General features: G+C 41.5%; 1 protein-coding gene across 1 annotated transcript in view; it reads right to left on the bottom strand.

Annotated features, from left to right (window-relative positions):
- VPS35L (VPS35 endosomal protein sorting factor like) overlaps positions 1-25,073 on the bottom strand; it is a 114,482-nt gene that overhangs the window by 20,659 nt on the left and 68,750 nt on the right. The window contains exons 26-28 of the mRNA XM_030578430.1: positions 24,871-24,985; positions 11,460-11,599; positions 5,875-6,040 (exon numbers count right to left, since the gene is read on the bottom strand). Of these exons, the coding sequence (XP_030434290.1) occupies positions 5,875-6,040; positions 11,460-11,599; positions 24,871-24,985 (421 nt within the window). The remainder of the gene's footprint in view (positions 1-5,874; positions 6,041-11,459; positions 11,600-24,870; positions 24,986-25,073) is intronic.

The following is a 25,073-nucleotide window of genomic DNA, read 5'->3' as shown; positions in this document are numbered from 1 at the left end:
TGAAATTTAAGTTGCCATTATTAGGTTTCAGAGTTAACACATTGATACCCTTGTGAATTCAGATCTCTTCAAGCTATTGTGTCAGGCTGCTTGTCTGCATACAGGAAAGCAATACAGCATTGATTTACATTCAGCTCATGTTTGGTACAAACTTTGCAAATGTCAAGAAAACCTAGATTCTGCAGCACACCTCCTCAGTGGCATGAGGTATATGCGTGGCAAATTCCAGAGTCAAGAACAATGGGAATCACAAGGCTCGGATTCTGAAGCGGTGAATGGATAAAGTGCCAAAAAAACCAATCTGTATTGGAAGAAGCATGCTGGGTAAATACTAGCATTAACAAGTTCTAATGTGTGATTATCTAAATCGGAATATAGGTCTATTTGGTATAAAACACATTTTAACACCTGGATACATTTTATGGTATGTGCTTCTTCCAGATGCCAGGAAAACTGTTCCATCACATGAAGTCAGTACTCCCCATTGAGTTAATACTCAAGTGCCCACCATTTTGCATTGGATTTGGAAACCTCTTAATTGCCAGTGGCCCTGGATCTTATAACAATTTCATCTACAAGTCGGTGAATGGCTGAAAAAAAATCCATTAAGTCCAGACGAAAGATTCCATATTAATTGTACTTGTGACTGCTGCCATTTGAATGGTATTTTCACCTAGTCAGGCATGAAAGCTATTTCACTGCAAGCTGAACTCATTTCAGAAATCCACCAGCATCTTTAATGCAACAAACCAGTAGGGGCAAGAGGACAGTCCCATGTTTGTTGATGCAGAATGAGATTAAAGATTCTCAGCAAGTCTTGGCCAGTCCTCTTTGGCTGTGTATATCCAGCATCATCCTCTTTCATGTCACAGTTCTCCACTGACTACATAATAATCTGTATGCACTTATTTACGATCTGCAGGAAAGAAGGTACTGAGGGAATAATGAACTGCTGCCATTGTTGATTTTAATTTTCTTCCTTAGCAAAATCTAGGTATTTCTAATAAATCAAATCTTCAAGAGAATTAAAAAATTCCAGTGTCCCCCAGACATCTTTCACAATCATTCCGATAGCTTCTGATCCCCAGTTCTCTCTCTTTGTACAAGGCACTCCAAGAAATCCATATAACCACAGTGATGCTGTCTAGATACAGAAATATTGCCCCCGGGTAAGAGGGAAAATAACTACTTCATATAGCATTTTTCATTTCCGTGTTATAAACATTTAAGCTTCAGAACATCCCCAAGAGATAGGTAAGTGTTATTCTGCCCCTTTTATGAATGGAAAAAGACAAGATCATATTCACTTTCTTAAGGAGTCTGAAAGAGACTAAGAAAATCTTCACTAGTCTCGTGTTCCATACTGGCCCAATTGTAAACTTCCTGCTTGGCTACTACATCTTGTCATGGATGGTGACTTTCTCTTAGTAGCCCATCCACCAGAAGACCTCAAGGATTTATTTGAGATCTGCCTTTGTTTGAAAATCAGCATAACATCAGAAGGAAGCACAGTCTCAGAGCAGGGGACAAAGGTCAAGGTATCTGGGTTCTATTCCAACTGCTGTTAGTAACTCACCACACTTTCAAACATTTTAATCACTCTGAGCCTCACTTTTTCATTGTATAGCTGGAACCATCACATAAATAAATATATAACTCTCAGAGTGAGATCTTAAGAGTCTAGGTGTAAAAACCGCAAGCAATTACAATCCACAAAGGACACTCTTCTCTGCCTACATTTTAGCCTTTTTTTGCAGCAGACTATATTTGCAGCATCTTTTTTATCGCTGTCAGAATCAGAATTTTTGTAACTTATCACAACTTTTAAAATTTAAAATTTTCTTTCAGAGAAGCCAACCCTTCCTAAATGGGTATTTAGAAAGTAGGAAGCAGAAAACCAGTGCAGATATCACTTAAAGGGGAAACTGGGCCTCTCTTTTCCTTTATATGAATCTTGAAATAGGATTTAAACTTTGCTGTCACTAACAGCATCGCTCCTCTTTACTGAAAGGTCTATTATGCCTCAGTGTTATCCAAAGTGTCAAAGTCAGAGAACTGCAAGTCCAATGACTGGAACTCATCCAATGCATGGAAAGGTTTTTCTGCTAGTTGTTCCATCTCCCCTGTAATGATTTAAGAAGATAGAATTACCATATCCAAACACAGCTGCACTTACAAAAAATATGTTTTGCTTTTAAATGCCTGGAAAAATATGACTTTCTTACCTTCTCCTCCAGCATGTCTCCACTATAACAATTCAGATTCTAGTAGGGGAATATTTGTTTCTATATCCCACAAAATGACAATGAGCTTCTAAACCCACCATCTGTTTATGGTTAGACTGTCAGAGGAGCCCATATGAAAAGAGGAAGCAGATACATAAAGAATTGGAGGCCTCTCCAACAGAGGGATGGCCATAAAGGCCTGGTCCTGCTTCCAATGAGGTCAATGGTAAAATTTCATCCGTTTAACTGGAATAGAACTGGTCCCATCATGATCACAAAGAGCTAAAATCTCAGTTAAAGATGGCTGTGAGCATCCCCTCACACATTTTTCCCCACCTTAAAAAGATAAAAACTTGGGATCTTTTGCAGATAACTTCTGCCAAACCAGCCTACTCCAAGCAACTGGGTGAGGGGCAGCCTCCCTCTGTTTCTACATCTTGCAAGATTAGCATGATACAAGAAATTTAGTAGGATGAGAAAAGTTGGAGTACATCTGAAAGAACTATTGTGTAGTAGATGCAACCACAAAATTTTAACTGTGTCGAAGTATGCAATGCAGATAGTCTTTGGTGCACTGCAGGGGCTAAAACACTTACTGCTTAAAACAGAATCAGAACAAAACTTATTTCATTTTTAGGGCAAGTATCTCCATATGGGACATGTTTTTCCTTAGTGCTGACAGTGGCAATACTTGTTGATAAAAATGTTAACAGACCTGTTTTGATCATTTATTATAATTTGAATAATCTGAGGTTTGCCATTAAGAAATCTCAGGATACAGCGGTAGTTTTTAAATGGCGATTCCCACAACAGATACTACCATTTGAACCTGCTTTCATAAAATGTATGGATTTGAGTCTGTCTCCTGTAAATCTGGTAACAGTGTTTCCATAATAGATCATTTTATCAGATGTGTCCCCACATGCTTGAATTTTAGAGCAGGACTGAGCTTTAAATTCTGAGGTTTAGAGCTGTTAAATAATATATGCATGCAAAGTGTTCATAAGCCTAAGTTATGTTGACAGTTCAAACACAAAGAAAGACCCTCTAAACATATAAATGCAAATAGTTTTAACAAATTCTAGAAGTTCTGATAGAGATTCATATAAAAAAATCTATTTACTTCTACTGGGAACTGCACTAACTAGTCATCTGTATAATTATTCAGGCTGATTCACCCATCTAAAAATTTTCTTTGAAAAGAAAAAAAAATTATTGCTGTTCTTATAAACTTGTTCTTTGATCTTAAAAAGATGGGCCAGTTGTCTTACTTTCTCCTTTTTGTCTCCTTCACTATATATCATAGAATTAATCAGGATTAACTACAAGAAATATTTAATTTTTCTAATGAGTTTTAAGATCTTAAAGTTCAAAACCAAACAGAGTTCAGCCCTCAGGATGATCTTCAAAAAATAAAAGATGAAGCCATAAAGGCTAAAAAGCTAAAATCCAAAGCTAACAGAACTCCAAAGGCTATTCCAGTAGAGGGAGAGTGGGAAGTTTAACAGAAGCGACCAGCGGATGCTCCTATTGGGTGGTTGATGCTGTGTCTTGTCAAATAATAAAGTGGCATATTGGAAAAAAGTCATTTTCTTCTTCCATCTCCATATTGCCACGATGCAGTAATCCTGGAGGTATGGACAGTCCGCAGAGAAAGCCTTCACAAAGGAAGCTGGCAGGAAATCCCCAAGCTGTGGGAAAGTGTGTCCACAAAACAAAATCCTTCACCTAAGCATACCCAGCTATGCTCAAGTTCACGTCTGGATTTTAAACAAATAAGCCTATTTTAGCAACCTCTCTCTCCTGCTTTTACTGCAGCAGTGTGCGGAATTCACACTACAGTAGGCTTACATCAGAACTGGCTCAGAATTGACTTTTACCCAGAAAGCAGCATACAGTCTTTCAGGCATAGCATTAGGAAGTTATGGAGCCAACAGAACAGACAGGCCAACAAATTGGAGATAAAAGGGATCAGAATGCAAGACCTGGGGACATTGAGTGGAGTTACAGAAGCACAGAGGTAACATCCAAGGTTGAAGCTAGCCAGGAGGTGTCTCAGAAAAATAAAAACAGAGAAGAGTAGAGAGTGTCAAAGATAAAGCCTTGAGACTCCTCATAGCAAAAGATGAGGGATAAGATAGAGCCTCCCTCAGCAGTTATAATAGTTAGAGAGAAGTATGCTAGAGCTAAGCTTTTTATGCTAAGAGCGCTTTCTTTCACAATGATGAGGTGTGCTGGGTTGAGTTTATAGCTCAAAAGGTAACTGATTATGATCGATAGTTTTTCTGAGACAGGTCAGTTAGTTATAACACAGTCCTTTCACAATGGAATAGACCCCAAAGTTGGATTCCTAGCCCTTTTAGGTGCCATTTCAGTCTTTTTGTAAACAGTGGAATCTCACTTAATGTACCTGATGAACTTAAATAGAAAACAAATTATTTTAACCTCTTTGGTAAAGTATGTGAGGGTCATGTATGACAACATATCTACTGGAAAGCACAAATTCAACAGTTAAGGAATCTATTAGTGAAATAGATAGTGAGGATAAAAACAAACAACGATTAAGGCTGCGAGTCTGTCAATGAGGTCACAGATTCCATGATTTTGTGGGACCTCCGTGACTTCTGCACTGCCAGTGCAGTTGGTCTCAAGGGTCGCCAGAGCAACAGCGGTCCCAGGGACCACCCTGGAGGCCTTCGGAGCATAGGTCCCTGGGGCCGCAGAGCAGCAGGCGGTTGGGGGCAGTCAGCCACCGCCGTTAGTGCAGGGGCTAGCCGTCAGCCCCTGGGACACATCCAGAGCAGTGGTGTCTCGGGGGCCCTCAGTGCAGCGCCCGCCCCCCAACTCCCGAGGCCCCAGGAGCTGCTAAGTTTTAGTCAGGGGTATTTACAGTAAAAGTCATGGACAGGTCATGGGCTGTGAATTTTTTATTTATTGCTTGTGACCTGTCCGTGACTTTTACTAAAAATACCCATGACTAACTATGATCCTTTGGGGTGAGGGAAAAGAGGGAAAACAGTGAGAACGTTCTGAAGAACTTCTCAGCTGGTATAAGATCTTATAGAGTTGGATCATTCCTGTACTAATGTAACAGCCACTGTCTTAGCGGACATTGGGGACTGAACCACGGACTTCTAGAGCTAAAAGGATGAGTCTCTATAGCTTGCATTAAAGATCCAGACTCTCCAACTGTGAGCTGAATCAGACTTGCATCATCTGTGGATTCTTATGAGCACAGAGGAGGACGTACCACTCTCTGACAAGTGGGTTGCAATAAGATACTATTAATTAAAACATATACATGGAGGACTCAACAAAATGTTTGATGAGGCCCATTGAAGAAAGCCAGTTTGGAATCCCAGGATTTGTACAAATAAAGCTTGAAACAAGTAGGTTAAGTATAAATGCCCTTTGTGGAATATTTTAAGTATGGCCTAGATACCTGCTTAGCAACCCAAATGATATCTTGCGGTCAAACTAGACTGTAGTACACAGATATGTGCAGGAGAATAATCCATTGTATAAGGATGTTGCTTCAATTTTAATCAGCTAGCATTTACTCTGGCAAGTCACTGAAACAATGGAGTAGGGGAACTGTATAGATGTAATGCTGTAGAGCATAGAACCCACAATAACTCTCACAGTTTACCTTTGTCTATGTGGTAGATATAGGTCTCTTGAGTCATTGCAGAGAGAAGATGCAAAACATTGGTGTAAATCCGAACTTTGTCATCACTATTATCCTCCCATGTATAATCCTGGATCACATTGAGTAGTCCTCGCACCAGAAACAACACTCCCTGTTCTGGATGGTCCTAAAGAACAACCAAGAGACAGACTAATAATCAGCGAGAGGTTTGAGGTTTTGGTTTTTGAAGTGCAGCAACATCTGTGACAGCAAAATACAATATAATTAAAGCTGTCAATGACTTTTCTGAAGTGAGTTTCCTAGCAAACCCATTTAAAACACATTCTAAGAGAAAATTATAACATCTTTTTGACCCATAATAATCAACCTGGTCTAGGCAGCCGCAGCAGACAAGCTTTGAAATCCTTTGCTTTCTAATCTGAGGGGGAGGCAAACAAAATTAGCTGTCAACTTCTTAACAGCTGAACTGCCAAAATTACACACTCTAGTTAGATTTTTTTTTATTATTATTTCAGTAAACTACAAAAACAAGTATATTACTCATGTAATTATGAGTCTTAGAAGAAAATATACACTGGGAAGGCACCAAAGCTACAGAATGGAAATGGCCTTTTAATATTAAAAGAAATAATTAGAAGCACACCAACTTTTAGAAACAGTTAATTCTTCTTAAGAGTAGTTTCAACACTGCACCAACCTCAAAATGAGCTGGGATGTGGTGGTATTACATATCAGCACCTCTAGGACAGCCACATGGTAATAGGAGTGAGTGGAGGGGAGAGGCCATCAGGGACAGGATAGAGGCATTGGGGGATGGAAGCAGGGAAAACGATAGTCCCTGGAATCCCTGCCTCTCACTGGAGAAATCTTTCTGCACAGGCAGATCTAAAGGTGGGGCCTGCCCTCCCTTCATTGCCAATTACTGCCATAGGCCAAGACACTTCCTGACCATTTTCCCAAGTGAGAACTTAATTCTGAAGTCACCTCTCTTCAGTGCCGCACCTGCACAATGGAGGCACAACACACTGCTGGCTAGCCACTCCTATTGCTTATTCCATAGTCAATACAATGCAGGGAGACACAACGGATTCTGGCAGAGCACAAGGAGCAAACAAAGAAAGCAGCTTGGCCAACAACACTGTGTGATATTGCTGCACATGTGGGTAGAGTGGGAAGGGGCAATGGGGGCAGCGGAAAAAGTGGGAGAAAAAACCCTGTTCCACTGTGGAGGGAAAGAAATTTTTTTAAGACAATAAAAGGAAGAGAAGGGCCAAAAAACCAGTAAGACAAAAGTCATGACATGATACTAGGAGGCCCACATTTAAAGTTGCAACTGAGTTTCCACTCTGAGCCCAATTTTAACCCAAACGAAAGAATGTCAGCCTCAGAAGTGATAAATTAGGCATGGGCCCCAAGGGAGACTTGCTTAGTAAATGGGTTTTTTATCCTGGTTATAACATGGGTGGTTTCTATCAGTGTTTAAAGTGCTATCATTTTCATAGTAAAAATGGAACTTCTGAATTTCTTCACTTAGACAGGTTTCATCATTAGATCTTTATCATTAAATTAAGATTGTTGTTTCTTATCTTTCAGTAATAATTGCTAATGTTCAGAACAAACTTTCTTATATCTGCATGTAAAGTACGCCTCTGGGTTAAAACCTGAAAAGGAATGCAGTTGTAGTATTTTGTAAAAATCTGTCTACTTCTTCAAAAAGGAAAATTATGACCATGGGCAGTTCCTAATTATTATCCCCAACTTGAAAACACCACCAGTTAAAATGATACTACCTCTAAGGTTAAACTCATTCATAACAATGGACAGTAGTAAATAATAGTCAAAGCTTTGCATTGTTTTTCTATTTTGGTGTACATCCAGATTTTACAAAAATGTTGATCTACATCAAAGAGACAACATGAGTGAGGTAATCTCTTTCATTGGACGAACTTCTGTTGGTGAGAGAAGCAAGCTTTCGAGCTTACACAGAGCTCTTCTTCAAATCTACATTATGTTTAGTAGCAAAACAATCTTTTCTGGCAATCTACTAACTCTTGCAGCCTTTCCAATATGACTGTCTTCAAAATGGATTTGATTTAGTTCTGTTGTGGGAGCAAAGATGATCCAATGGGGAAAGCACTAGCTTAGGCCTCAGGAGACTTAGGTTCAAGTCCCTGATGTGTGCCACTGATGTCCTGTGCAACCACAGCAAAGTCACTTTACATCTGTACCTAAGACAGATGAGAATCTACACTAAGTTTACTATTAAACACTGAAACAGTTAACTGAGAGAATATATTTGGGTTGTAATTTCATTCTATACCCTGTAAACCACAGAAGAAGGGAAGACAACTTACTACACCTACTCAGAGTAATGGATGTGGAAAAGGTCTTTCTATAGTTAAGTTAAAGCTGTCACATATGATTTTTGCATTACAAAAGAGAACATGTAGACAATTTCCAACCTGCTATAGTAAGAAAGCCTCCTTTGCAATCCACACATCAACAGATTTAAAGTTAAAAAGTGAATCCTGTTTTCATCAAGTAATCCTGAATAGCTGAAGCCACATGGTAAATATGACACATTCATGAGTTTACAAACTCTTGTGTGTTAAAAATTTGCTGAATTCCTGAATCATGAACAACTTAATATACAGGCACTTATTTTTCACTAATCTCTTGGCACAAGGAGGCAAGAGTTTTTGGGCAAAATTCATCAGCTTTTAGCATCAGGACCACTGAACTATGAGTGCCAAGGAATTAATGGCACAGACTCAATGATTCACCCATAATACCAACTATTAAGCAGCTGACTAGCCTTTAAAATGGTGGATGCAAAATAGAATGAAATTAATCTGGAGACAGTCATCTACATAAATCCTACCCACTGTGTGAGGGTTATGTAATACAGATGTTTAACCAACAGGACGGACAAAATTAGGTATTATTACTGCTTTCCAAGTTTCCCCTTTCTACTGTGTTCTGGGGAAATAATCTAATATGCAGATATACTATAATAGTTTGCAGTTTCCCCAAACTGAATCTCATTTTATTTTCTGCTCATATTTCTAACTGTGCTACAGAAGGTCCCTTTTTACTTATTTATTTATACTCACTGATGTTCGCAATAGCTCAAGTCATTTTATTGCTTAATAAGGAATGTTCTGTAAATCCCTTAGGCTGAGAAAAAGTGCCATGCCAGTACTATGTGGAAACATGCACTAGGAGAGCACTGAGTATTCTCTTCAGAGACCTTTAAGATGTGATGGACATTCAGTTTTGAACCCATGAAGGACAGCTAAACTCAAAGAGTCAATACACTTCTCTGTAGCACCACCAATAACTGTAACAGCCTTTCTACAGGCAAAACCTTTCACATCCATCTTCCCCCACTCACAATGGGCTCTTTTAATGCCGGATGCAGCAGCACTCTATTCTCATTCCTCCTGCTCAGTACGTACTGGATGTGAAGCCATCGGGGTGTGAGAGAAACGTAGTTTGGGAAGCAGTACCATCTATATGCAGATAACACTCAGCTTAATGCATCCTTGACACTGAATCAAGAGAGAGTACACTGTCCATATTTTCCCAAGCACCTGGCTGGATGATGCTGAGCAGGCTGAGACTTCGTCTAGATAAAGATTGTTTCAGCCAGCTGGCTGAAACAACAGAGAACATGGTGAGGTTAGTATCTGACCCTCCCTCGTATTGATGAAGTGCACATATCCTGTCCCAAAGAGGTTCACCATCTAGGGTACTTCTGGATCCTTCCTTGTTTCTAGAGTTTCAAGAGGCTCATGTGGCATGAAGTACCTTCTGCTCCCGCCTCTTTATCTAGTTGCTCTAGGTAGGAGGTTCACAGCTATTCTTCTCTGATTTTATACTGATTCAGACGTGGACCATGACTCCATTATCCATGTCTGTGTCACTTCCTGATTAGACCACTGTACCCACTGTGACGGTCGGTGCCCCCCATAATGCTTTATGAAAACATGCTTATAACACAACTGGAATATGCTTCATGCAAAAGGTCTCTTGTAAGGTATCATTACAAAGCTTATAATCTCCTCTTGCATCTAAAACTATGAAAAATTCAAGATACCATGTGGGCAATAGCTTCTACCTGTAAAAACTATTTGTCACGCATGGACATGTGACTTGCCCAGGTAAATCCAGAACTCCATTTTGTAGCTGGACTTTGTACAGGGGAGAGGAGGGGGCCTTCACCCACAAGAGAAAGTCTATTTAAACCCCCGGAAGACCCCTCCATTTGGTCTTCAGCTGTCTTAAGAAAAAAGAAAAAAAAAGCCTCTTCACCCCCAAAGATACCTGAAAAAAACTGAAACAAAGAACAGTAACTGCAAGGAGCATAAGTGATTGCTGAACCCAGACTAAAAAAAAATTAGTCTGTAAAAGGAAGCATTCTGGAACTGGTGAGGATTCTATCTGTATTCAGTTTGATTAAACATAGACTTGTGTGTTTTATTTTATTTTACTCGGTAGTTCACTTTGTTCTGTCTGTTACTACTTGAAACCACTTAAATCCTACTTTCTATATTTAATAAAATCACTTTTTACTTTATTAACCCAGAGTATGTATTAATACCTGGGGGAGGGGGGGGCATCTGTACATCTCTCTCTATCAGTGTTACAGAGAGCGAACAATTTATGAGTTTCGCCTGTACAAGCTTTATATAGGGTAAAACGAATGTATTTGGGTTTTAGACCTCATTGGGAGTTGGGCATTTAAGTGTTAGAAACAAAAACACTTCTGTAAGCTGCTTTCAGATTAAGCCTACAACTGTTAGGGGACATGGTTCAGACATGGGTCTGGGTTTGCAGCAGGCTGGCGAGTCTGGCTCAAACCAGGTAGGCACTGAAGTCCCAGACTGACAGGGCAAGAAAGCAGGGGCAGAAGTAGTCTTGGCACATCAGTTGGCAGTTCCCAAGGGGGCTTCTGTGATCCAACCCGTCACACCACCCACCTTTGAAGTGCACTCAAACGACAGGCACAGAACGCAGGAAAGCATCTGCTTAGCACCTTTATCAGCAGAAAGCATATTTTACCAGCGCACCGAAGACTCCAGTGGCTCATTGTTCAATTCCAGATACAATTCAAGGGGGTGATAGTGATCTGCACACACACATACACTCTGGATCCTAGCTATCTGAAAAACCTCTCGTCTCTCAGTTAAGATCAGCTGGGCATTCGAGCTAGCTGCCCCCAGATCTGAATGTCTGGGAGTTTCTGGCAGAACAGTTTCAGTAGTCTCCGATTAAAATTCACTTCCTCTGTCAAACAGAGTCTGTTCATAGGTTTTTGCCTTTTAAAGAATGGGGTGTGTTATGATGAAACTACAGGATTAGGGTTTTACGCTGACTGTGACCAAGTAACTTTGGACACTGTGTTTCAACTACTGTTCATGTGCTTTGATATATAAAAACAGAAGTATTTTTTTTATTTTAATTTAAAAATACATAGTATTTATAAAAAAACATGTAAGAAATACTCAATTTAAAACAAGGTCTGGTCTATAAGCATTAGAGATTAAATGTTCCACACTTCAATTTGTGCTAAAGTTACTTACAGGCACAATTAATAAAGTGGAAAAGAAATTACAGAAGAATTCCAGGAGGAATGGTTCAGAGGGCCGCATCTTCCCATCTATATTGATCATCTTTGGCACTTCAGGAACAAGGCTCACTGCAGCTTTGAAAAAAGCATCAGCTACAAAAAACAACATTAAAATAGTTACATCATCACCATAGCAATTGAATTTACAAACACGCCTGTGACTGAAAGACTGTTTAGAGTGTCTGTTATAATTAAGTATCAGAGAGGTAGCCGTGTTAGTCTGTATCCACAAAAACTACAAAAATAATAACAACTGTTTGTTATAATTAAATGTCACAAGGGGAGTGAAGTAAAATCATTCTACTAGGGAGACAGACAAGCTCTTGAGCTACACAGAGCTCTTCCTGAGGGCCTCTTCCTCGGATACCTTTCCCAGTCCTGAGAAAGAACTCTGTGTAGCTTGAAAGCTTCTCTCTCTCACAAACAGAAGCTGGTCCAATAAAAAATATTACTTCACTTAGCTTGTCTCTCTAATACCCTGGGACCAACATGGCTACAACAACACTATATGTAATTAAAAGTCTCAGTTGTTCTTAAGTAAAATTTTTAAAAACACCTACGTGATTTTCCAAAAGAGCCTAAGAAGCTTTTAAATGTTATCCTTGGTTTCCACTTTACCTACCTAGCAGAGTACCGGATTAAAAAGGATAGACTCTCCAGCTCAAATCCAGCCATAATACAGTACATAATTTATAAATATTTTCAGCCTTCCCTTATATTCAGTGCTGTTTTAGCCCGGAGATAAGTGGATTGAATGATCTAATAAGAAGCTCTTTCTATCTCCAACTTCTGTGATTTACAGAGACCAATGAAAATCAGAGGTGGTAAATGCAGTTGTTATAATATGCTTAAATGTTACATACTTTAATTAAAACAGGATTATGAAAGGAAAAGTAGTACCAGAGGTGCTGCCAGCTACCAAGATCTGAGGACTCCTCTGAACAATCATACTACAGGAATGCTTTAAATTTTCTTCTATTTGTTTCCACAAGCTTGAAGATGTAGTCACTAGTAAAGCACAGCAAGGAATAAATTGCTCTGTAATCCCGAACAAAATCAACTAGAATTTCTACTCTTCAATTACGTTTCTAAACAGTACTGACAAGACAGTATTCCTAACTTCCACCCTGAAGTTCTTTTGTAACGGTGTTTGCTGGGGTGGTCTAGCAAGCAGTAATGACCTCACATCATCTTTTTGGCCCCAAAGTATTTAAGCCCCCATGTTTAAGTCCCACTGAAGTCAATTATCCAAGGACTTAAAAGCACTTTTCAAAATTGGCTTCTAAATCAGTTAGGCATTGCAATGCTGTGCACAGCAATTCCTAAATATCTTTTTAAAATCTGAGCCGTAATGACTTGTGCTAGGCCAAAAAGACAATCAACTGCAAAGTGAGAATCCGAAACCAAGTCTATTGATTCCTAGAAAAGGAGAAGAGCGGATACTCAGGGGGAAAGGATGGAAAAATTTCATAACCCAGAGATGCCACTGATATCATGTATTGTCGTTTCCAGGATAGAAACTTGCTCTGGAAAAATTAACTTGGACACAAGGCTCTAAGCAAATCTGCTAAAGATAGAACCACATGATATCAAAACTAAGTTTGTGAGGAACACCAGTGAAACACTTGATTTAGAAAATTTTTTGTTCTTATGATTTCTTTCCAGCATACACTTGCGTGACCTTCTAAACTTTTCACTGTTCAGACCACATGCTTCCTTTTTAGCTTACATATCTATTTCAAGGGGATGTTTTTATTCGTTTTGAAGATATATTAATTCACACAGTTGGCCCAATGGGAGATAAGTAATCGCTGTCAGAATGTTATTGAAAGAGAGAGAAAGCAGGAGCAGATGTTCATTCTAGAACAAACAGATTAGTTGCTATCATTTCTGTAGTTGTCCAGGCCCTAAAAAAATACACATGCCCCACATTACCACATAATCAGAAGGTGTATTGAGAATCTGCATAGTATTTCTCTAAACCCAACACACAAAATAGAAATCTTGCAGACCAAGTCTGCTTGGTTTACTCTCTTCTTTCTTAAATGGTTTGGGAGCAAATCTTCCTAAACAATATTTTGTACTAGCACCAAAATACACATCTCACCACTCTGACCCTGGATAGCTGCAGTTTGAGTGGATTTACACTCAATGTTCCACTATTTCAGAGAACAAGAGCCTCCTCCCTATAGAATGGCCATAACAAGCAACTATCTCCTGGTTGAGTTTCCTAGGTAATTCTTCAGATACTGATTGTCTTACTGGAGTGTCTGGTAAGGACAGGAAGCCCATCTCCAGTCTCAGACAGATATTCCTTAGAGTGACAATATGCTATTTAATCCCAGTCCCACCCGAGCTCTTCTTTGCAGAACTAATGGTCTTTGTTTAAAGACAAAAATGATAGGACAATGTTTCTAAAAATAGAGAAAAGCTATGGAAGGACTGAACTATGTGATTAATACAGAATATAGAGTTGGCTTCCTTTTTTCTTGTGCAATTTGCTTGGCCACATTTAAAAAGCCTATGTTTATTACTGGGCCAACGTTTTCAGGGAAGTGCCCAAACAGTTTGGGTTATTTGTTTGTTTTTTATTGGTGGAGGAGGAATGAGAAGGGAGGGGGGAGCAATCAGTTTCCTCCATTTCCCATCTCTCAGCCAGAAAGCTCTAACTATATTCGGCCCTTCCGTCATATCCCTATTTTAAAAGAGACTTGTACAATATTTTATTTCTGCTGCTCTCAGCCTCAGCACAGGGACAGGTGAGAGGGCATCATTTGTGACCGGGCATCATTTGTGACCACCTGTTCCTAAACTGGTCTGTCCATATTACGAACAATAAAATGGTTGTTTAACTTGAACACTAAGTGTACACTTATCCAAGGCAAATATGCTTTACAGAGAGCAAGAATTAAACCATCGTCTAGAACATCTTAAGACGGAGAAATTTATGAAATCAATCAGCTGAGACACAGAATATTCCCATTATTGCAGGAACAAAAATAAAGGTCTTCAGAAAAATCAATTATTCTTAAAACTACTCTGCCTTTTTTTCCCTTTGTCAAGAGATAGTTAAACCATATGAGTTTTAAGAAAGGAACACTCCTTGAGTGTTCAGTTTGGAGTAAGATTAGGGTAAACAATACATGATATCATGAAAATGCTAATTATTCCCTTAAGCATGAAGTAAGTGTCAATATGTATATTTAGATATAAATTACCATAATTATGAAACTACATAATCGGACAAGCCTCATCTTTACAGCTAATTTATAAAGCATCTTATTGTGCAATTGCTTCAAAGTACAGTTTAAGGCAGTGGTTTTCAAACTTTTTTTCTGGCAACTCAGGGCTGGGATGCAGGATGGAGTCAGGGCTCTGGGCTGGGGGTGCAGGCTCTTGAGTGAGGCTGGGGAAGAGGGGTTTGGCATGCAGGAAGGGGCTCCAGGTTGGGGGGGGGGAGCGAGGGCTCAGGGCCAGGCCAGCACTCAAAGCCCTGTGGGCCCCCTGCCTAGGAGCTGGACCTGCTGCTGGCCACTTCTGGGGTGCAGCGCAGTGTCAGAACAGGTAGGAACTAGCCTGCATTAGCTGGGCAGCACCACTGACAGGACTTTTAATGGCCCAGTCGGCGGTGCTGACCAGAGCCGCCACGACGCAGTGCCTTACATTTCGCAACCCAGTACTGGGTCGCAACCCGCAGTTTGAAAACCACTGGTTTAAGGGATGCACCAACCCCTCTGGCTTATGACAGATGTGCAGGAAGGTACAAAGAGAAGAATGTGAGCTCCAGTTTAGAGGAAATGGGCTCGATACTGCTGTGTTCCATGCGAGATCAGTTTCTTAGCTTCTATTCTGATCCTGTTTGCTCCAACCCTGTTAATAAAAATATGCAGAAGCTCCTTCTGTTTGAAAAAGTTTCTCACATTAGCCAAGTGTTTCATTCTGCTCCTAAAGTGAGCCACTGTAAGGGGATGAGGGTAGAGCAGAGTTCTCATTACAACAAATCATCATGATGAAGTCTTCCTAGGCTGTAGCTGATATCTTGTGCACTGTCCTGAACACAACATATTTCATGCTTCACTGAATTTATCCTTCCACAGCAGCTCCTTCATTCCAGTTGACCACAATCTATAAATCCTTCCCCCCGCACATATGTGGCGACCTTCAGGTTGAAAAGAACTAATGGCCTGCTCTAAGATTGAGTACTTTTGACAATATTTCACTACAGAAAAGCAAGCAAAATTCCTTTGTGGATGTTTTCTTTTAACAATATCAGTGTAATGGTAAAAAAAAGCTTGTAATTTGTGAGGGTGTGTAAAGTAATTGTGAGTCTGAGTTTCCGTCCAATTTGCAATTCTATTTCTTAAATTGCCTGGATATAAAGTCTCAGCTTGGCCAAAAACAGTCGGAGAATTGAGGCCACTGGAGATGAGAAAATAATTCACAACTCAAAAGACATCTCCAAGGAGAGAGTGAGAGTATGAAGTTTGCCTATCTAGTGATATACCAACACCTCAAAGGCTTTTGCTTTCATCTCCAATGTATATTGAAAAGCAATACATTCCTAGACTGGTGTGAGCAGATCAGGGGGTGCAGCAGAGGCAGCTGGAACCCCAGCCTTTTAAGTAGCCCCCAAGCCCCCTTCTACCCTGCCCTGGACCTTTTAAATAGCCGCGGGAGCGCTGGGGAATGCATGGAGGAGGCGGGGCTCCAGCGGCTATTTAAAGGACCGGGGTGGCAGAGGCAGCTGGAGCCCCGGGCCCTTTAAATAGCCCCCGGAGCCCCTCACTGCCCCAGGGCTCTGGGTGCTATTTAAAGGGCCCAGAGCTCCAGCCAGGGTCGCGGGGCTTGCCACGCTCTGGCTGGAGCTCCAGACGGGAAAGCGGGGCTTGCCGCACTCCAGTCAGAGCCGCCAGGCTTGCCGCACTCCGGCCGGAACGCAGCAAGCCCCACGACCTCGCTCTCCCGGCTGGAGAGTGGCAAAGCCCCGCCGCCCCGCTCTCCCGGCTAGAGCCCTGGCCGGAGCGCAGCAAGCCCCGCCGCCCCGGCTGGAGCTCTAGCTGGAAGAGCGGGGCCGTGCCGCGCTCCCGCTGGCGCTTCACTCAAAGGAGCGGGACCATGGAAGACCCCGGAGCAGACCGCAGCCGGGGACCGGGGTAAGTGAAAAAAAAAAAAATTAAAAAGGTGCCTAAGGCGCGGGGCCATATTCCCCGGAATCGGCCTAATCGACCTAAAGCCGACCCTGTGAAGGAGACTACCAAAAAGCAGATTAAGATAATTTTGAGAAAGGAGTAAAAATTTCATATTACCGTATATACTCGTTCATTAGCCAGCCCCCACAAGATGGTTAGGTAAAAATAGCAAAAACTGTATGACCCTTTCATAAGCCGACCCTATATTTCAAGGGTTGGCAAACTTTGGCTCCCGGCCGCCAGGGTAAGCCGCTGGCGGGTTGGGATGTTTTGTTCACCTGGAGTGTCTGCAGGCGTGGAGTCCCTCAGCTCCCTGTGGCCGCGGTTCACTGTTCGCACCACTTCCTGCAGCTCCCATTGGCTGGGAATGGTGAACCGCGGCCACAGGGAGCTGAGGGGCTCCATACCTGCAGACGCTCCTGCTAAACAAAATGACAATGTATTAGATATTCAATTCAATGATTCCATATAGTTTAAAATAATCAAATTTTGGTGTAGACCCATTTATAAGACGACCCCTGTTCTTTGATGTGTCACTTTTTAACCAAAAGTATTCGGCTTTTGAACAAGTATATACGGTAATTCACAGTTTACAGTAATCAGATGCTTTTCAGTGACTGATAAAAATAAATCCAGCAACTATCAATTTGACTGTACAATTAAATACATGTGCCAGTCAGGTAACAGCTAAATTCCATTTTCATGCAGAGACATTAAAAAAAATCCTCAACCTTCAGAAAAACACATGGAGTCTTTAAAATGCCTCCATCTGTAGCATCAACATGTGGTCTATCAGATCAATAACATGTTATCCTAGAGCTATGTCGCTTCCTCCAATTTTATGTCAAGCCAAACCAAATCAGCAAGAGCTAGATTGCAGATATACAATGCTGCAAGATTTCACTCTGAGCTTGGAGCTACTACTAAGTGTATTTTATTAACACATACAGCATTCCATGCAGTGTCAGTTATTTGAGTGAATCAGCATCAATCTGGCATTGAGTCAGTTAAGGAACTAGCTTTACATTTGTTGCTATGCATCAGTCAGTACTAGTTGTGTATCTATTTGAGTTTGCTATGCTTTCTCTTGAGATACATATCCTGCTCCAATCCTGCCCCTGTTGAAATCAGCATCACCAATATTTACTTCACGGAAAGCATTATCTGACTTTAAGAGACAAAGTAGCTAGGGTGACCAGACAGCAAAAGTGAAAAATTGGGATGGGGGGGGGGGGGCGGTAATAGGAGCCTATATAAGAAAAAGACCCAAAAATCGTGACTGTCCCTATAAAATTAGGACATCTGGTCACCTTAAAAGTAGCTGGCTGAAATAGGATACTGAGAAAGCATAAAGCCTAAAAGTAATGGAAGGTGGAAAGGATCAGTATGGGAAGCTACCTCTTGGAGGTCAGAAAGTGTAGGGGAAAAATGGGAACTGACAAAAGCCAAGCAGAGTTGGACATTGCAAATGAAATTAAAACCAACAGTAAAAGGTTCTATGACCATATAAATAAAAATAAATCAAGGAAAGAAGTGAAACCACTAAACACTGAGAATGGGGTGGAGATTAAAGATAATCTAGGAATGGCCCAAAACCTAAATGAATACTTTGCCTCAGTTTTTAATAAAAGTAATGAGGAGCTTAGAGATAATGGCAGGAGAGTGAATAGAATCAAGGATAGAGAAATAGAAATTACCACATCCAAGGTGGAAGTCAAACTCAAACAGCTTAATGGGATCGAATGAGGAGGCCTGGAAAATCTCCATCCAAGAATATTAAAGGAACTGGCACATGAAATTGCAAGCCTAACAACAGGGATTTTTAATGAATCCATAAACTCGGGGGTCATACCCTCTGACTGGAGAATTGCCTAAATATAGCAGCTATTTTTAAGAAAGGGGAAAAAATGATCCTGGAAACTACCAGCCCGTTAGTTTGACCTCAATTATATGCAAGGTCTTGGAACAAATTTTGAAAGAGAAAGTAGTTAAGTAAATAGAGGTAAACAGTAATTGAATAAAATACAGCTTGGTTTTATTTGATCTGGAGGACCTTGAAAACTGGAGTAATAGAAATGAGATTAAATTTAATAGTGCAAAGTTATGCACTTAGGGACTAATATCAAGAATTTTTGCTACAATATCAATTGGAAGTGACAGAGGAAGAGAAAGACCTGGGTGTATTGGTCAATCACAAGAAGATCATAAGGCACCAATGTGATGCAGCTGTGAAAAAAGCTAATGTAAAATCTAGGATGCATTTCCAGTCGGGATAGGGAAGGGTTATTGCCTTTACACAAGGCACTGGTAAAACCTCATTTGGAACACTGTTTGGAACATGGTGTCAAACCAAGTGGTTTGCGACACACATTTCCAATACTAAGTAAGTAAAGAAGGGAAGACACCACAGGAGCAGAATTAAGGTAGTCCAACTATAAATCTACATTTTCTAGGTCTTAGATTCAAGGAGTTTTTGGTTTAACACCTCAACAGTCATGAAAAGTAATATGCACTCAAACACTGAGATGTGTCTGTAACATTACCAAAGAGTTCTGTGTGGAAATTCATATTAATTGTCTAGTGCAAACTGTGGCCCGCAGAATGTTGATATCTGGCCCTTGAGCTTCGGCCAGGGGGCAGGACTGGGGACTTGCTGTGCTCCAGCTGGGAAAGTGGGACCGAGGCCTTGCCACGCTCCAGCCGCGGGAGCGGGACAGGGGCTTGCTACGCTCCACTAGGCACTCGGGTCGGGGGAGCGGGACTGGGTTGGATGGGTCAGGAATTCTGAGGGAGTCAGTCAGGGGGCAGGAACTGGGAAGAGGCGGGGGCCAGGCAGTTTGGGGAGGCATAGCCTTCCCTATCCAGCCCTCCATACAGTTTTTCAACCCCAATGTGGCCAAAGAGTTTGCCCACCCCTGGTCCAGTGATTACACTATGTGTTTATACACCTGGGTCGAATGATAAGAGTACATCTAGCCCAGTATCCTGTCTTCCAACAGTGGCCAATGCCAGGTGCTTCAGAGGGAAAAACAGAACAGGTAATAATCAAGTGATACATCTCCTGTTGTCCAAGTTCTCACATCAAAAATTTGACAATTTGCTGGAGTGCCGTGAGGAGGAAAGAGATGGATCATGAAGATGAAGTGGAAGAGTTAGCATTCTGTAATTCAGAGATGGAAAAGGCAATTAGATAAACAAGTCAGCCCTGCTAGTGTAAAGTATAGTCCTTAGAGACAAGATAAATCAGGTTTTGAACAGATTTTATTTCTAACAAAAGATCCACTACTAAGCAACAACAAAAATTATACAAAATGAGAGGACAGCTAATGAATTAACAATAAAACACTAGCAGAAAAAATGACTTCATTTTTGGATCTGTGAATAGTTTGTCTACAAACAAGCTGCATAAACTCAATTGCACATCTGACTTTGCAACTCTTTTGTTTTTACAACATACTTGGATATAATAGCCAGCTTTTCTCTAAATCCCTCTGCCCTCATCATATGTGCAACATCATGTTCAGACAAAAAAAAAAAATCTAATAGTGGTCTTGTACCAAATGCCTTAGTCAGCTTTCTACGAAGCATGTTTGTGAGTGCAGCTGGGACTTAACTAGTGAATGCACAGCTTTGGCAACATTATCAACTGAAACAGGAAGACAAGGTCTAAGTAGATGAAAAGTTATTCTTCCCTGCATTTATATGGACTCACAGAAATCAGAGACAGGCTATATGTTGTGTTCTATCTCCATGGAAGTGAAGGATTGTTTCCTACTGCAGTTTTAAAATTACTAGTAATAAGGTTTTCACCACTTCTACTGGAAGACTATTTCACAGTCTAATAGATCTCTTCATCAGACAGTTTTTCCCACCTGAAGCTATTTCTTTTCCTCTTTGGTGTTAAAACCTGAAATTTCTTGAAAGCTTTTAATATGAGATCCCTCCCTTAACAGTCACACAAGCAAATGACTTATTTGTGCTTGTTTTTTTAAAAAGTCAGGCTACAAGTTCAATTACAAAAGTTACAGTATACCAAAGGGCTAAAGCTTTGCGTTTGTTTAGCTATTGACATTTAAAACACCCTCACTTCACCCTTATCTCCTACTGGCCTTGAAAATAAATATGCATGACAGCCCTTTCCTCCCACAGTATAACAGCCTGTTATTAGGTGGAAAGTCAGACATAGGCTGCAAAAGCAACATTCTGGCACAAACGATTGGCAGGACAAGGAAGCTCTGTGTGCAGCTCAAAAGCTTGTCTCTCTCATTACCAGAAGTTGGGCCAATAAAAGATACCTTACCCACCTTCTCTCTCTAATATCATATACTCCTGGGGGAATTCTGCACCACAAAAAATAAAAATTCTGTGCACAATATTTTCAAATTCTGCAAAATTCTGCATATTTTATTTGTCAAAATAACACAATATAATCACACCAGTTTCAATTATTTTTAGTCATTTATTTCAGAATATCTATCAGCAAGTATGTCTATAAAAATATAGACAACAAAAAAGATTCAGGAAATGTTTTTTGACAAATAATATGCCTAGTAAGGAATCTAATACAGAACTCTGAGTAATGATTCATTTAAACTACAAAACAGAACCGTATTTCCCGCCCCCCACAGAAGCAGTGCAAAGGCTTGGGGGAGTTGGAGCTGAGGGAGAGGGAAGTAAATCGCTGGGAAGGAGGTTGGGTGTCAACTTGGAGGGTTGTTGGGAATGGGTGGGAAAACTATGGAATAGGTTTATTTGGGGGGCGGGCAGAGATTGTTAGGGAGCTTCCCCATGCAGACCCTGGCTAACTCCTAGCCTCTCTCAGTCAGGCACATCTTCCCCGTCTCCATGTGTTCCTGCACCCCCATTTGTCCTTGCACCCCCTGCTCATGTGTCCCTCCGCTCCCACTTCCTCCATCCCAATGTGGCCCTGCACCCCTCCCCGTTCCCATGTGTCTCTGTGCCCCCACTCAGCCATCCCATGTCCCCATGTGGCCCTGCACATCCACTCCCATTCAGCCCCTAGCCCAACAGCCCTTATGAGTCCTTGTCTGTGACCGCACAGCAGCCCCACGCTGTCTATCTCCCCATAGCCCTTGTCTCCTTCACAGGGCCTGTCAGGCCAGATCAGAAGGCAGGCTTTTTCTCTTCCCTAGCTGCTTAGGAGCTGTTGCTGTGTTCTAGCGTCATAATGCCCACTGTTGGGCAAAAGTCAGAACTGCAGCAACTTTCCAGCAGAACCTTTTTTCTGCACAAAAAATTAAATATTCATGTCTCATTAATTATGCAAGCAGTGACACAGAATTCCCCCAGGAGTAAATATCCTGGGACTGACACAGCTACAACAACACTGCATACAGCAAGACAAGTGTAAATTTTAGACTCCAACTAATTTTGTAGGCACAAGTGCCTGCACCCTTCAAGCCAAGTTCACGTTGTTAAAAATAAATTTTATTTGATTTGTCAATTTACATGCAAAATCCACCTTGATTCCATCAGTTGTTATCCTCCCTCTCCCCACCCCACCCAAACACCCCTTGATATTTCATAGTAAGTTAGGGTGGCAGTGCCAGCAATACGAGCCAAATATTGGATGCTCTTCCATACATAACAAGTATTGTTAAAATGTTACAACATGAGCTTCACTAATTCTTCTATATATATAGACAAAGCTAAAATCTGAGATAAAAGCCACCATAAGATGTTGTTTTCATAGTAATGCAATTTACGACATTCACTACAGAAGTGCACAAAAAAGTACAGGGAAAAACAATGTTTAACATACAAGACATGATTAAAGGTAAAGAGAAGGCCATGAAAAATCCCTAAGCATTATGCAAACCATATATAGCATATAGGAAGCACTTCACCCAGCAATGAAACGCAGTAATCTCTGAGGCTAAAGATCACAACAATTTACGAGCGCACAGTAAAAATGCGTAACAGCTTAAACCAGGGAACGAGGGACACTGCATCCAGGTGAAGTAGAGGAAGCTGTTTTTAGGCAAGTATGCTCAAGCTGGAATTTGAACAGGACACCAGGGCTAACACTCATAACTCTTGCCATGGGATTTTTTTTTTAAACCACAAGTGATCAGTACTTCTGTTTTACATCTTGTCTAAGACATCTCATAAAACAGAGCCCCTGACTGAACACCATGTTCAGGCATTAGTTTGATGGTAATTCAGATCAAATGAGCACATTTTGTTTCCTCGCATTTCTCGATACTAGTCAATTAAGGTTGCCAGGCATCTAGTTTTCGATCCGAACACCCAGTCGAAAACGGACCATGGCAGCTCCGGCCAGCATAGCTGACCGAGCTGCTAAAAGTCCAGTTGGCAATGAAAATAATTAGGAGCTAAGGCACATGACTTAGCAGAAGTCTGCAGAACAGAAGAGTGAGGGGGATTTGATAGCAGCCTTCAACTACCTGAAGGGAGTTCCAAAGAGGATGGAGCTTGGCTGTTCTCAGTGGTGGCAGATAACAGAACAAGAAGCAATGGTCTGAAGTTGCAATGAGCAAGATCTAGGTTGGATATTAGGAAACACTTTCACTAGGAGGGTGGTGAAGCACTGGAATGGGTTACCTAGGGAGGTGGTGGAATCTCCATCCTTAGAGGTTTTTAAGTCCTGACTTGACAAAGCCCTGGCTGGGATGATTTAGTTAATGCTGGTCCGGCTTTGAGCAGGGGATTGGACTAGATGACCTCCTGAGGTCTCTTCCAACCTTAATATTCTATGATTGGTCACATTGCCAATGAGGCAAACAGACTGCTTGCCCAGCTCCACACAGCTCCCAGGAAGTGGCTGGCATGTCCCTCTGGCTCCTAGCTGATGGGGCAGCCCGTGGGGGCTCCGCACGCTGCCCCCACCCGCAGGCACTGTCCCAAGCACCAGCTCCACAACTCCCATTGGCCAGGAACCATGGCCAACAGGAGCTGCAGGGGCAGTGCCTGCGGGTGGGGGAAGCATGTGGAGATCCCTGGCTGCCCCTCTGCCTAGGAGCTGGAGATCCATGATTCTGCTTCCCAGGAGCTGCCCGAGGTCAGTGCCACCCGGAGCCCTCACCCCGAACCCCCTCGTGTGTTCCAACCCCCTACCCCAACTTGGAACCCCCTCCCACACCCAAACTTCCTCCCAGAGCCTGCACCCCAACCCATCCCAGAGCCCCATACTGCACCCCAAACCACCCACTGGCCTCACCCCCCAGTCCACACCTCCAGTTGGAGCCTTCACCCCTCAACACCCAAACCCCCGCCCCAGCCTAGAGTCCCCTCCCTTATACTGAACCCCTCAGCCCCAATCCCACCCCCAGGCCAGAGTCCCCTCCTGCACCCCAAACCCCTCATCTCCAACCCCACCTCAGAACCTGCACTCCCAGCCGGAGCCCTCACCCCATCCCGGATCCCAACCCTCTGCCTCAGCCCAGTGAAAGTGAGCATTGAGCGAGGGTGGAGGAGAGCGAGCAATGGAAGGAAGAAGGATGGAGTAAGCAGGGGCAGGACCTCAGAGAAGGGACAGGGTAGAGGCAGGGCAAGAGTGTTTGGTTTTCTGCATTTAGAAAATTGGCAACCCTATAGTCAATACTAGTTTCTCTGGAACATGTGACACATTTTTATTAGCAAAGTATTTTCTTCATGGCATATTCCTTCTGTGCTTTGACACCTATTTTCCAGTACCACAACAAAATGCAGCACCACAATCAATGATTAGGGCTACTTGACTGAAGTACTTAGAGCTTTAATTCTTTGCCAACAGTTTTTCACAGGAATATCAGTCTCCATGCATAATCATTTAGCTGGCCTAAGTTTCCTCCTCCTCCTCCTCAAGAAAAATGTATTTAAAGCACATTATTTGCACACAAGTTCAAGTCCCTTATTTAAAACAGTACTGCTTTCTCTGAAGATATGCTATTAAAAAAATTATAGCTGAGGCTAAAATAAGGAATAGTTGAATAAATACCTGAATAGCAGATCTCTCTTTTCTACAATAAATTCCTATATTTTAAAAAATACATTTTAGAATTATTTTATTTTGTGACTACAGCAAGGTGTGTAAGAATAAGGAGTGAAAGAGTTAACTTCAGTTTCAAACAATCAATATTATCCACAACTAGTAATATCCTGTTTTCTGGCAAGAAAGGATTATTATGCAATTGAAACAAACACCTGTCTTACCTTGTGAAAGGCACTGATTTGCCAGGGCAACCTGTCCAGAGTTCAGGTACAAATTAAGACGTGCAAAGATACTAGTCAGAGATGGAATTGTAATGAAGCAGAAGGCAACACAAGCCTAAGAAAAGAAGAAAATGTATGAAAACTTGACTCAATTTCTTAAATCAGAGGTATAGCAATTTGAGGACTATGTTTATTAACTATTG

Source organism: Gopherus evgoodei, chromosome 10, assembly GCF_007399415.2.
Source record: "Gopherus evgoodei ecotype Sinaloan lineage chromosome 10, rGopEvg1_v1.p, whole genome shotgun sequence".
Lineage (NCBI taxonomy): Eukaryota > Metazoa > Chordata > Testudines > Testudinidae > Gopherus > Gopherus evgoodei.
This window is presented reverse-complemented; position numbering and strand designations above follow the sequence as displayed.